Source organism: Zingiber officinale, chromosome 7B (assembly GCF_018446385.1).
Source record: "Zingiber officinale cultivar Zhangliang chromosome 7B, Zo_v1.1, whole genome shotgun sequence".
NCBI lineage: Eukaryota > Viridiplantae > Streptophyta > Magnoliopsida > Zingiberales > Zingiberaceae > Zingiber > Zingiber officinale.
Genome location: NC_055999.1, coordinates 4540920 through 4555967, shown reverse-complemented (window position 1 = coordinate 4555967; position 15048 = coordinate 4540920). Strand labels below are relative to the sequence as shown.

At 36.0% G+C, this 15048-nt stretch overlaps 1 protein-coding gene across 1 annotated transcript; it reads right to left on the bottom strand.

The window, feature by feature from the left end:
* Positions 1-368: 368 nt before the first annotated feature.
* On the bottom strand, positions 369-14761 carry LOC122005116 (adagio-like protein 1). The gene is made up of 2 exons (XM_042560037.1): positions 14241-14761; positions 369-2353 (listed from the first exon to the last, which is right to left on the bottom strand). Exons 1-2 carry the CDS (start codon positions 14474-14476, stop codon positions 733-735), a joined length of 1857 nt encoding a protein of 618 aa, XP_042415971.1. The 5' UTR covers positions 14477-14761; the 3' UTR covers positions 369-732.
* Positions 14762-15048: the final 287 nt, after the last annotated feature.

Sequence of the window (15048 nt, the reverse complement as noted above, 5' to 3'; positions counted from 1 at the left end):
GGCAAAAGGACATGGAGACACAAAAATCTAGGGACAGAGGATGTCATCTCCTGTTTCGGACATTTGGCATCTCATAAAGAACAAATACCCTAGGACATTAATTTAGTTTCAATAAGAAGCAAAAAAAAAAACACTTAAAGATCTCAATTGAGAAATATCGACGGAGACTGGATCAAAAAATTGAGATACCCGACGAAGTATTAATTTTTGGGAGAAAATAACAGGGGCATCAGAATCATAAAGGAGACATTTTAGATTAGGCCTACTCTCTGGACGACCTTATATCGTAACAACTAATCGAGAACACCAATAAAAAATCATCATGAAACCCATGGTTCTCAAACTACAGATACATATCAGCAATCAAATAAGAAAAAGCTCACAACAAAGATAGCCAACCCTAGATTTCCTGATACAATTTCTTAGCATACAATCTAAAAAATTTCTAGGCAAACAAAAAAGGATAAATTCCACCACTCTCTTCAGCATGTTACATTTATGATATCCCAGTCCAGAAAGTTTAAAGTGATTATATCCGTAGCACAGAACGTTTACCATCAATGCAGCAAATTAGGCCTTATTCTAAATCAAGACGGATACCATTCTGCATGTATATGTATAGATCTCCGCAAGACGGATACCATTCTGCATGTATATGTATAGATCTCCGTGTGGATACAAGTCATTGTCCCCCATAGCATTTGCTGATCTGTCCTTTTGTGGTCAAAGAAACTAGTCATCTTCCTTGACGTTAATAATTGAACTTACTAAAGACAGCTCATGCAATTCACTCAGCATCCATTCCTCTCCTGTTTGACCCCCAAGCACTATTGCTCTTGTTCCTCCAACAACACAAGTGCTATGACCCCACGCAAATTGAGGAGGGGAACCAGGCACATTCAATACTCTCCATGTTGGTGTTTCTTCAGTTGGATCCAAGAGATAGAGTTGGGAAGCTGAGTGAAGACCAGCCACAGACCCACCAAATATGAGGATTCGGCCTCCAGGAAGACTAACAGCTACATGATCAAGACGAGGAGGTGGACCAATTCCAGCTGGATTTCCAGCGCCAGGCATTCCACTGCCTGTAATACACCTCCAACAGGGTTCATCCTCACTCAAATCCATCGTGAACACATCACTCGAACGCAATCGAAGGGGCCCACTTTTTGCAAGACCACCAAACATGAGTATTTTGCGCCCGTCATACACTGATAATGAGTGTCCTAGTCTGGATGGCGGTGTCCATGATGCTGGAATCTCTCTCCATATAGGTTTTTCCATTGTGACATCCAGAAGGTGGGTGTCACTGAGGAGCACACCAGAATCAGCACATCCACCGGAAACCACCAATTTTGTATCATCAACAGTACAAGAGCTATGCCATGACCTTGGCATGGGAGGTGCAAGTCCTGAGATCTCACGCCATGCAGGAGATTGGGCATCCAAGTCAAGTATGAAGACATCATTGAGCAAGCCCTGTGTTCCACAACCACCAAACACAACCAATGATGATCCATTTAGACTAGAAAGCGTGTGACCCCATCTACCAGGAGGTGCAGAAGTTACTTTTACATGCCGCCACTCAGGATTACTGGAATTCAGATCCAGAACAAAGGTATCATTCATTGGTTGCATATTAACACCTTCACCTCCAAAAAGAACAACCCGATTTCCAACAGCACAAGCACTAAAATTACAACGGGATGGCTCTACAGCACCTCCAACTGTCAGTTCCCGCCAAGCAGCAGCTTCAAGGGTGGTTAACTCTCTTGCAAGTCTTCCCCAACCAAGTCTTTTAGCCCCAGGTACAGTTTCTAAAGCACGTGTTGTTTCGCTGCCCCATGCATTCTGACAAACCATTTTCCAGATATCCTCGTTTTTTGTTAGCTGATATAACCTTTTGCATACTGAACCAACAGATGCGATATCTCTTGGACAGAGCCTGGAAAAGATTTTCTGACACAATACCTCATCACTCAACTGCAACATACTGCAGAATTCACGACAGATGTGAGTATGGCCAAGTGAAACAGGTCGGAATACATGCTCAGTGATTAAGCGGTTAGGTCTAGCAGATTCCTTGACAGCAGAACTGAGAAGTGGACCCAATTCAACATTTGTATCAGTGAAGAATTGAATGCCTATAAAGTGGGTTATGGTCTCATCATCCCCATAAATTGGTGTCAACTGAAGCCTATTCATCAATGGGGAACCATCCTTTCTAAAATTCAATAAATCACCTAGGAACTCAATTCCCTCTTCAAGGCATCTCCGAATTTCAGAAACTATTGTGGCATCTACTAAAGGGTGCCTCCTCTGAGCAAATGGCCCTCTACATTGCAAGAACCGGCTGCAGAAAAAAAAATGGCTCACAAGTGGATAAACAAGATACGAAGGTCCAAAAAAAAAGTGTTAGCTTCCAATAATGGCAATTCATCCTTAACAATGATAATTTCTTGAAACACCAGCAATAAGCACAAAATTTTATAAACTACCACTCCAGGTTCAACCAATTTGAAATATAGGAAAAGTTTCAGAGAAAGGACTAGAATTTGCAGATGTGATGATTAAGAGAAACTAAGTATAACATATGCTTAAAACAGACAAAATGGATTGGCAAAAAGGCAACAAAAACAGGCGAGATAAATATTTAAAAATCCGGTCTAATGGAAAGTTCAACTCCCAAAAAAGTATATAAGAATTGTAAAAATAAACTTATCAGAATTAAGAGAATTAGATCCAACTGTACTACTGCTAATTTCAAATAACAACTACTGTAAGTTCTTACATAGTTATGTTCCTCAAGAAGAAATAAGAGATCAAATCAAAAGGAAATCTCAGAAGAACCTAGATGAAATAATTTGAGATCAGAGGAGCTTGACATGGAGAATTAGAAAGAAATATACAAAATACAAAGGTGGACATGGAGACTTCAGATTTGAGAAAAGAAACACAGAGAACAGTATGATTTTAGAATTTGCTTTGTGATATTTTCTTATGACCATGAATACTTATTTTAAGAAAAAGATTAATAATTAGTTTCAAGAGTGGCAATAATCATAGAGATAAACTTTTTTCCTTTAAGATTAACATAGATCAAAATATGTTCAAAAATTGTAAAGGTAAACCAAGGGAATGCTTAAGTAATCAGCTATGACTAATAGTGTTAGTAAAAGATCACGAATTGTAAGAGGAAAAATATTTCTAATTTATAAAAACAAAATGGTAGAATCTTAAGGACAATAACATAGGAATTGTAGAAGGAAATAATTTTTCTAATTTATATAAATTAAAAGGTAGAATCTTAAGGGCAAAAATCTATGATCTTCTCAACTAGAAAAGAGAAAAAAGCACTAGAATATTTGAAATAGAGACTGATCGTATTCAGATAGGTTGGATCCAGTGCTACACTTAGTATCAAAACAGAATAATCATGTGAGTCCACCTATTTTGTACTTAGCATCCAACAGAATAGCATTGAAAATAACATGCACAGGTGTAACTTTATTATTCATGATACTAAAATTTTTGAGTTTCCACCATGATAGATGGTAGCCCCAGAAAAGAAGTATATATCTCAGACAAATGCTCACATATTCATTCCTTTTCCAAAGTCCATGGAGACTTGCATGAACAAAACCAGCCTCCTGTTGAGCCAACTCCCATACAATAGAAAGAACACTATAGAAGTGATCCAATTTTCCATATTTTAGCCTTTATCAATCTATAAATATATATGTGTAATATACGATCTCCTTCACACCATTTAATTTTTTTCTGCTCCAAAATATGCTCTCGTGGAACAAAATGATACAAAATAAAACCTCCAAAACCATTTAATCATTAAATCCAAAATCTCATCAATCAAAATCCGAACACAATTAATCCAAGTATTTAACAACTTTCCCTCCCACCAACCTTTTTTTTCTAAATGATATTAGGCCAACCTATCACGAATCCCCAACATAACACATCTCCACTAAACTTCTTCCCAAGCACCTTCGAATTTTAAGCAACTCATTGAGATTCAATAACAAATAGTATTTTGAATTTCAAATCATCTCCTCAATAAGTATAAAGGTACACAATCGACACAATTATAACTTAAATCTACAGTAAAATTGCACAGGTGTCATCCTCATAAATATCCAACCAACGTACCATTTCAACATTTCACAACTCATAAATCAATATTCTCACATCTAGATCCCATCACATGCATAATAATGTAAATCCCAAATCAATCCCACAAAGATGTCACATAAGATTTGAATTAAGAAATATTCTCTTGATCCAATTACCTCGTAAAATAACTATAATCCAATATATCCAATTTTTCAATAACAATCTTTTTCCAAGCATCTCTTATCTTAGACATGGTTTTTCCTAATATTGGTGGAGTGCCTTTGAGTTATATATTTAGTTTTTGTGTGATATTTTGTTTTGATGGCATTGCTGTTCATGTGCTGCAACAAATTTCTTACTTGCTCTTTACATCAAGAACATTATTTCCTAATTCCACCAACTCCTGTTTTTTTCTTGGCATTAGGAGATCTTACCAAATCTCCTTCCTATCTCCCAGCTTCTTATCTCCTTCCATTAGTTCCTTTCCTTGACTAGCATATACTTCCTATTCCTTTTATATTTGTTCATCTTCTCCTTATAGTGGACATTGGACCTTTGAATGCTTTTCTTCTCCCTGCTTTAGCGGGTCATTGTCATGTACTGCATGCAGCGCCATAAAGAGAATCCCACTCTTGGGTGTCATTTCATCCTCTTGTCACCCTCAGTGCCTCTCTATTTATGTATTGATTTGTGGTCAAGTTAACAGTTTATCTACAGAAATTGGGAAGCAGATTTTAACTTAATAATATTTAACCTTTGGTTGGTGGCACTGCTCAATAAATCCAACACAACCTTGACAGAAATACAAAACTTCTGATGTGCCCTTATAGTAACCAAGAGATATCTTCCCTTCCCTCACATAATGCTCCATCAACCCAAAACACAACTGTTGAACAAATTTAAAATAGGTAAGGAGCTAGATGATATCATTATCTAATGCCCATGTGTCAACCAAACTTTAGCATTTCCTCCATTCACCATAGAAAGGAAGATTAGAGATACACAAAGTTTCATTAGTTTCCATTCAAGTATTCTGTTTTCATTTCCATTATGGTCGTATCTTAGTTATTGTGAGATTTTATAGCTTATATAACAAGCTAGATGTATTAGTATATATCTTCCAACTGGGAGTGTTAAAAGGTTTTAAGTCATGTGTAGTGGATTTAGTCACACATTGAATGTGTTAAGTTTGGGGCAGTAGTTTGGCTCTGTATATAGTATATACTGCGTACAGGTGTCTACTAAGAATTGCAGATGATACAATTTTATTTCTTACACTTCCACAAATGGATTAGACTATTTGGGAGTCGAGAAAGAACCCAAACACAAAATTATTATTGCAAAAAAATGATCATGCTGAATAAATGTGATGGGTTACTAGAAAAAATTAATTCAAGTTAATGCAGTGTTGAATTTAAAGATGGCCAACAAATTTTATGATCAATTGATCAGATAATCGAAGGGTAGATGAAATGAATGAAATTTTAGTTGAGATAATAAACACAATCCAAAACATTTATGTATTATCATAGAGTTTAATTGAGGAATAAGATTCAAGTAGTCAACCTCAAAAAGTTGTGATAGTACTGACAAACACCACCTAATAATGCTGATCCATCCACACTTTAAAATTAATATTTTTTGGCAATCTAGCATATCCCTCTCAAAGTTCACATTCATCTAAAAGCATGCATTAGGTGCAATTTTCACGTTCACAATTGGGGCATAATTGTCCAATGTCTCCAAAAAGAAATCCATCACATCATATTATATTCTCCAAAATAAAACTTAGGATAAGAGACAAAGAAGTAATTCCCTCAATAATCATATGCATCTCAACTTGTCATGCAGCTAAAAAAGTCATAACATCAGCTAGCATGTTGAGTATAAACTACAATAAGATATGACTACTAAAGGGTTATTTCATCATTACCTTTCAAACAACCATATAGAATAATTTCAAATAAGAAATTTTCAAGCTAAAATTTGTAAATTTTGAGGTTAAAAATTGCATTAAACCTAGAAAGCTAACATTAGAAATTATGTAAACCGCTAAGCAGATGGATCTTAACCGTGTTTCAGCTCAAAGAAGGTATAAAATCAATGTATCTGGCCCCAAATATTAGGAATAAACACTGCTTGATTATCATAATGAAAAGTGTTGGAAAATTAGGAAATCCCGATTGCATAAAATTAAGAAATAATCTTTGAAAATCAGGAAATAATCTTTGAGATAATGATGGCATAGAATCATGAAAGAATATGGAAATAATTGATTTTAGTAATTTCCATTTCTTATATTTCCTTTCTTTTATTTGTTCTTATTTCAGCACTTTGTATCTTCTATTTATTGATGTAATGTCTAGTTGAAAATGAATAATGACAAGTCCTCTTCTAGTTTTTTTTTTCCTTCAATCTTCGCGGTTTTCTTCATGGTATCAGAGCCCTAGGTTCAATTTAGGGTTTGCTTTTTTCCATGGAAAATCAACATCCATGGAAGACTGCCTTAACCGACACCACGAGTAGAAATTTGATGGTGTTTAGAGAAGAAATGGTTGTCAACTTAAATTTAAATCCACCGGTATCTTTCAATGGTTCGACAGAGGTATTCTCTAATTTACTCCAAGTTAATATTCAACGTCTTAACGGGAAGAACCACACAGAATGGTCAAAAACTGTGCGCCTGGTTTTAGAAGGGAAAGGTAAACTTGGATATGTTACAAGAGATGATAAAACCAGCTAATGGAGACTCCAGATTTAAAGCTTGGAAATCTGAAAATTCGCTCCTTATTGCATGGTTAGTCAATTCCATGGAGCCCCCTATCGGAAAGTCATTTATGTTCCTACCTACAGCCAAAGAGGTGTGGGAGGCAGCTAGAGACACTTATTCAGATTTGAAGAACTCTTCGCAAATTTTTAGCCTAAAATAAAGGCTATGGCAAGCGAACTAAGGGGAACATGATGTGACTTCCTACTACAATGAATTGATAACATTCTGGCAAGAACTAGATCTATGCTATAATAATATTTGGAATTGTCTTGATGATAGTGTCCGTTTTATGAAATGGCAAGAGAATGATCGGGTGTTTATTTTCTTGGCGGGATTAAAAAAAAGATCTAGATGAAGAGGTCGAATCTTGGGAAAGACACCTCTACCAACGATCCGTGAAGAGAAGAAGCTCGACAAACAGTTATGCTTAACAAATCTACCTTAGTCTCTACTAATTCAAGTTTGGAAAGCTCTGCCCTTGTTACTAAAGGTTTTCAAGAGGAAACAAAGAAAGATGACAAAAGTTTTGGAAAACCATGGTGCGATCATTGTAAATGCTCATGGCACACGCTGGAAACATGCTGGAAAATCCATGGGAAGCCTAAAAATTGGAAGAAAAGAATTGATGGTGAAAGTCGTGCACTTCATACTATTATCTCGGATCAAGAGGGGCAATCTATTCCTAGCGTACTTCCTTTCACCAAGGAACAAATAGACCAATTATACAAACTCCTTGACTCTCAGAAAAATCATTCTTGTTCAATAGTTCAAAAAGGTAATTGCATGACAACAACCTTCCTTAGTGTCAATTCTAATTGCGCCTAGATCATTGACTCAGGTGCAATTGATCATATGACAGGAATGCCAAACCTTTTCTCTTCATATAGAACTTGTGCAGGTAACCAAAAAATTAAGATTGTAGATGGCTCTCTTTCACCGATTGCAATAAAACGTACTATTGTAGTATCACCTATGTTCACTCTAAATGATGTTCTTCAAGTTCCAAAGTTGTTTTGTAACCTTTTATCTATCAGTAAATTGGTTCATGATCAAAATTGTCAAGCTAATTTCTTTTTGTCTATGTATTCCATGATTTGACCTCGGGGAGGATGATTGGCAATGCTAAACAGAGTAGAGGACTCTTCTTCCTTGAAGATGGATCTAAATCAAGAAAACAATCAGAACCAAGAGGTTCCTGCTTTGAATCTATTTCTGTTTCGAATAGTAATATTATGTTGTGGCATTTTAGATTAGGGCATCCTAGTTTTCGATATTTAAAGCACTTGTTACCTAAATTGTTTCACAATAAAGATCCATCATTGTTTCATTGTGAAGTATGTGAGATTGCAAAACACCACCACACATTCTTCCCTTCACAGCCATACAAGCCATCAAAATTGTTTACCATAATTCACATTGATGTTTGGGGTCCTAATAAGATAAGCACCCCCTCTAATAGGAAATAGTTTATCACATTTATTGATGATCATACTCGACTTTGCTGGGTGTATTTATTAAAGGAAAAAAATCAGAAGTCGAACAAGTCTCTAAAAAGTTTTCAAAATGGTATAGACTCAATTTCAAACTAATATACAGATTTTTTGAAGTGACAATGGGAAGGAGTGTTAGGAGTATTTTAACACGATCTTAGAAAATTTTTTCCTAAAAAAGGGAATAGTTCATCACATTTCGTGTATAGATACACCTCAACAAAATGGTATTGCTAAAAGAAAAAATAAACACCTCCTGGAGGTAGCCCGGGCATTACTTTTTCAAGCAAAGTACCAAAATATTTGTGGGATGAAGTTATTTTAACTACTGCATATTTAATTAATAGAATGTCATCTAAAGTTCTACAATTTAAGACTCCATTCAATACATTTACAACATGTTTTCCTAATGTTCATCTTTCAGCTAATTTACCATTAAAAATATTTGGTTGCACAACTTTTGTTTATGAACATAGGATAATCGGAAAACTTAAGCCAAGGCAAGAAAATATGTCTTTGTGGGTTACTCCCCTACGCAAACAAGTATAAGTATTATGATCCAATATAAAAAAAAAATTGTGACAATGGATGTCACATTTTTTGAAACACAACCCTTTTTTTTAAGGACATTCATCTTCAGGGGGAGAGTTCAAGGGAAGATTCATTTACTAGCTTTAATGATATGTTTTTATCAAATGATATGTTTAAATTTGAGCCTACTATCTTTGCACAAATAACAAATGACGAAGAATCGTTCTTTGAAACTCCTCTCATAATGAGTGATGTTTTTACTAAATCCAGGCCTACATTTGACAATCAAAAATCTGAAAAATAAAATTGTGAAAAAACTAGTACAATGCCACAACATGATGTGGTAGGTAATAAATTTAAGGAAGAGGAACAAACTTGGAAGGGAATCATCTACTTGAGAAAGAATCATCAGAAAGGAAAAGATAAATCATCTCTACAGTATAGCCGTGATTCCGAGCCAGAGAATCTTCATCCTAGTACTAATAATTCTCTTCCAAAGTCTGATAGTCAATCTGAGTCAGGCATGCCAATAGCTTTTCGAAAAGGTGACAGATCTTGTACCAAACATCCTATATCTAAGTTTGTGTCATATTCCAATTTGTCTTCATCTCTTGTCACTTTTTGTTCTCAATTATCCAATGTAGACATTCCTAAAAATGTACAGGAAGCCCTACAAGTTCCAAAGTGGAAGGAAGTTGTGCTTGAGGAGATGAGAGCTCTTGAAAAGAATAATACTTGGAAGATTGTTACACTGCCAACGGGGAAAAGAACTATGGGATGTAAGTGGGTTTTGTGAAATATAACTCAGATAGATCAGTGGAGAGATATAAGGCTAGATTGGTGACCGATTCACTCAAAACCTATATTGTTGATTACTCTGAGACATTTGCTCCCGTTGCAAAACTAAATACGGCGACAGTACTTTTATCTATTGCTGCTACTCTAGATTGGTCTTTGATGCATTTAGACGTAAAAAATGTCTTCGTCAATGGTGATTTAGAAGAGGAGGTGTACATGGATAGTCCACCGGGCTTTGAGGAGAAATTCGGCTCAAAGGTGTGTAAATTAAGAAAATCTTTGTATAGTCTCAAGCAATCTCCGAGAGTGTGGTTTGAGAAATTTACTCAATCGGTCAAGAAGCAAGGATACACTCAAGGACAAACAAATCATACATTGTTCTTAAAATTTTCCACCAAAGGAAAGATCGTTGTACTGATAGCGTATGTGGATGATATTATTCTCACAAGTAATGATGTGATTAAATGGAAAGATTGAAGAAAAACTTAGCAGTTGAATTTGACATCAAGGATTTGGGAACTTTAAGGTATTTCCTTGGTATGGAAGTCGCTCAAGAAGGTATTGTTGTCTCTCAACGAAAGTATATCCTTAATCTCTTGGAGGAAACAGGAATGAGTGGTTGTAGACCCGCAGAGACTCCCATAGATCCTAATATAAAACTATGAGAAAAAGGAAGTGTTCCAATTGATACAAGTGGACACCAAAGGTTCCCATTACCTATCTCATATGCGGCCAGACATTGCTTTTTCAGTCAGTGTTGTGAGTCAGTACATGTATGCACCATTTGAAGAACACCTTGAGGTTGTTTATAGAATTATGAGATATTTGCAGACTATTTCCGGAAAAGATCTAATTTTCAGAAAGACTAATCAAAGGAGTGTTGATGTGTTTACCGATGCAAATTGGGCAGGGTCGATTCATGACAGCAGATCCACTTCAGGATACTGCACCTTTGTATGGGGAAACCTAGCAACATGGAGAAGTAAGAAACAAAGTGTTGTAGAAACTGAGTTTAGAGCAATGGCTCAGGGAGTCTGTGAGGTGTTGTGTGGATATACAGAATACTTGAAGAGCTCAAGAAACCCATAGAACTTCCATTAAAGTTATACTGTGATAATAAGGCTGTAATAAGCATTGCTCATAATCCAATCCAACATGATAGAACGAAACACATTGAGATTGATCAACATTTTATAAAGGAGAAAATTGAAGCTGGAACCATTTGTACCTTCCAACCAACAAATAGCTGACATCTTAATGAAGGGATTTGCAAGAGTAAACTTTGAACAGTTAATAAGCAAGTTGGGCATGATTGATATTTATGCACCAACTTGAGGAGTGTTGGAAAATTAGAAGTTCCTAATTGCATAAAATTAGGAAATAATCTTTGAAAATCAGGAAATAATCTTTGAGATAATGATTGCATAGAATCAGGAAAGAATCTTGGGAAATCAAGAAATAATTAATTTTAGTAATTTCCATTTCTTGTGTTTCCTTTCTTTTATTTGTTCCTATTTCAGCACTTTGTATCTTCTATTTATTAATGTAATGTCTAGTTGAAAATGAATAATAACAATTTATCTTCTTCTAATTTTTTTTCCCTTCTATCTTCCCGGTTTTCTTCAAAAAGTCTCAAGCCCAAGTTTGGGAAAGTAATACTAAATCTGAATATAGGACCTCTTAGGTGCCTAGGAGTTTAAATTGCGTCTTCAAGACCCCAAACATCATCATAGAACATAAATTGTCCTAGATCTTAATTAAATATGCTCCAATGGAAACAATGGGCATTGCAAGCTCAACAGTTTTTTGTTGTCAATTTAGAATGAGTCTTTTTTTGGTCAGGTTAGGGTGGGTCTCTGGAAAAAAACTCATGAGAGAAAGTAAACATCATCATTGAACCAGATGTTTCACATCTCTCCCCAAAAATGTTTTGTTTACCATCACGTAGAACATATTTTGTTGTGAATGAACAAGATAGGAATTGTCCATATGTAGGATCAAAACGGTTGATATGTGCCTTCTCCACAAAAATGGGAATCTTTTGTTACAACTAAACCAAAAGCGACTCAGATCATTCGAGAGTTGAAGTTGATTTGCTTCATAAACAAGAAATCAAATGAATTTCTATGAAATAAATGGTTTCACGAGATTCAACCAATTGTCTTGATCATGAAATATCATTAAGAAATAGGAATGAGTCAATGCAACATGGCAATCTTGTTCCTCCATTGGTTAAGGATCTCAGTCTTCTTGATATATCATGATCATCCAATAAGAAGGGCTTCAGTTTATTCAAATGAACAATTTAAACACCAATTAATTATACCAACTGATTAGTTGATTGTTCAGACCTTTCAATTCATAGATGTGACTTGGATAGCATCATATATGCAAAATGAGACCACACTAAGCCCCAACTTGGTTATCCCTTTGTAATGCCTCAGAGAACTCATGCATCATTGAACCTACACAGATTCTTTGAGCAGGAACTCAATCATACAGCAAGTAGCATGTATGCTAACCATGTTGGACTATCATTTCTACTAATTTTAAATATTTCCAATAATAGGATTGTACTTGCAACTATTAAGTTCTCATTGACATTCAGGAGTTGTTGGCACAAACACCATATTTCAAAGTAAGGAGTGAACTTGTACATGAAAATATCAATTAGATAACATGATTCAGTGCTTTAGTTTAAAATATAAAATATTAATGTAATATTTAGTGAAAATAAGATGGAAAAGAAATCTAAGAAAGCTATAATAAACATGTGCAAGCAACATAGACTGGATCACTAGACAGTGCATTTAATATGTGTATTATCAAAGAAAGATAATTAAAATATAATCAAACTGATGCTGAAATGCCTTAAATAATTTTCAATAAGATAATTATTTGATCAATGTAAACAGTCCATAAAAAAGTTCACATCTAGCACATAATAATGGATGACAAATTGCAAATAAGACATGAATCTCAACACATACTAATTGACGAAATATTTATACCTACGCAAAGAAATTCAAAAATTGATGTAGACACCACTAAACTTATAGGAACTGACACGTCTGACACAAACAATGCCACTGAACTCCTTAGAATCATCACACTAATTATTTTCTAACTATATCATGTTATGTTTCACTAATTTCTACCATCAATAAGGAACTATTGAACTTGCAGCTCTTTCCTAGTTAAGTGCAACATTTATTGAAGCTCTTGAAGTCTCACATCAACTCAAGTCTGATCTATGTGTGATCACTTGCTAAAGATCACTAATTATCACTTCCTTCACATATCTCATCTTTTGGAACCAAAGGATTTTTTTCCATCACAATTTCTATATATATATATATATAAACAACATTTAAGATTTAAGCAATATACAGATACATGCACTATTTGCCCTGTATGTAGACTCTATTTGCATATAGAAAACAATGTTGTGAAGCCCTGGGTACATGCATCCTTATATGTGACAACATGAACTTCAAGAAAACACTTACCAAAGCATGGTGCAGGACTTACAGATTGAAAAGAGTTTGAGGATATGATTTAACACCAGAATTGAGTTATTCCTTTTTAACAGAGAATATTGTCTTTCACTTTAGCAAAAGAAAACTTTTTTTTGGTAGATTATGAAATAGTAAATAAAGGGCAATCCAGTGCACAAAGCTTTCACCAATGCGGGATCCCATGGAAAGATTGGACCACATTGGGTCTATTATGCGCAACCTTATCTTACATTGAAAGAGGTTGTTTTCATGACTCAAACCCGTGACTACAAAGTCACAAGACAACACTTTACTTTTGCACCAAGGCTCCTCTTCAAGATTCTAAAATAGTAAATGAATACTAAAATCATAAAAGTAGAATCTCTAGGAGTGTTGGCCGTTAGGAAATTGGAAAGGCTAAAAGGATTCTATAGAAAAGATTGCAAGTAAATAGCATTGCAAACTAATCTTTTGGATCTCTTTGGCTAACCATCCTCTTAATGGGGGTAACTTAAGTCAAACAAAAAAATGCTTCTTGCTTCTACTTCAACTGCAGAAGCATCACTGGTAAACTTTCATCCATAAAGATTATAGCGTCTATCATCAACTTTGAGCTTCATCATCCAAGAATGAGCATTAAAAGACTCGTATAAACTCATATAACCCCTGTTATGAGCAAGTGGAAATAGGAATTCCTTGGTCTAAAACTGACTCACACTACGCCACTATAGCTATCCAGTATTGTTCAATGTCAACTAGGAACACTTCAATTAAAGTAGAATCTGATAATGATTTACTCAAGGAATGAATGGTAACCTTAAAAGATGAAGTTCAGATTTGTATACGCCAAACAAGAACAATCAATTTTATTTTAAAAAATATTTAAAGAATTGCAGAATTTGCTCCTCTCGACAGAATGAAGGTAATACAAATAAATGCATTTAGAGCTACATGGATATTTGAAAAATAAACCAAAAGATCCAAGTTCAAGGGGCCTAATATGCAAATAAGACACAAACGACTCACCAGTTCCTTCCCAGCACCTCCTCAGCACGATAGCCAGTACTCTCTTCGAATCCTCGATTGACGTAAATTATAGGGTGATCAGGCTCGAGCGCGTCGCTGACTACCAATCCGCACGATGAAGCTGGCCCTAGCACACCTTCTACGGCGAACGAGAACGGTCCCCCGCTGCCACCACTCAGCAGGAAACCCTCCTCCTCGTCTCCGTTCGATCCCTCGGACTCGCTGTCCCACTCCATCGCGTCGCCGGACAATCTAAATCGAACCTTTATCTCTCCTCAACCCATTCTGGAAGCAGAGCACCAGCGGGAGAGTTAAAGGACGCCACCAATCGGAAGGAAAAGAAACCACGTTGGGTTGGAGACCAGTTAGGGTTTCGGTCGGTGCGCAGCAGAATCACGCTCGAATTTCTTGTGGGCTTTTGGGGATTTGATGGAACGAGTGGATGGCGTGGGGAGGAGGACGAAGGGAAGGGTGTGGGAATTTTGGCCGCACAGCATCGACCCGAAAGGCCGAAGCGGCCGCATGCTTCCACCGCCCACGTCGATCTCGGGCGGTGACAGCGTATCCACCGTCCATCTTTTTCGTTCGGCATGTTCAACGGTGGATTGTGTGATCAGGCGGTACCCTGCCTCTGGTTGGTTAATCTATGTGCAGAATGTACCAGAAACAATTAAGAAACGGCGTTTTCCCTGACCGACGCTAAATCGACCAGTACCAAACCAAGTTGTTAAGGATAAAGCTTTACAGGATTATTCTTAGATTTTAAATACATATTACCATATTTAAAACAACTCGCAAGTATATGTAA

Bases quoted from the DNA above. Each gene is read 5' to 3' on its own strand.
- LOC122005116 (XM_042560037.1), bottom strand. From the start codon at position 14,476: ATGGAGTGGGACAGCGAGTCCGAGGGATCGAACGGAGACGAGGAGGAG. The intron at 2,354-14,240 runs GTGAGTCGTTTG...TTTTTTCTGCAG, and splicing joins GAGGTGCTGGGAAGGAACTG to CCGGTTCTTGCAATGTAGAG.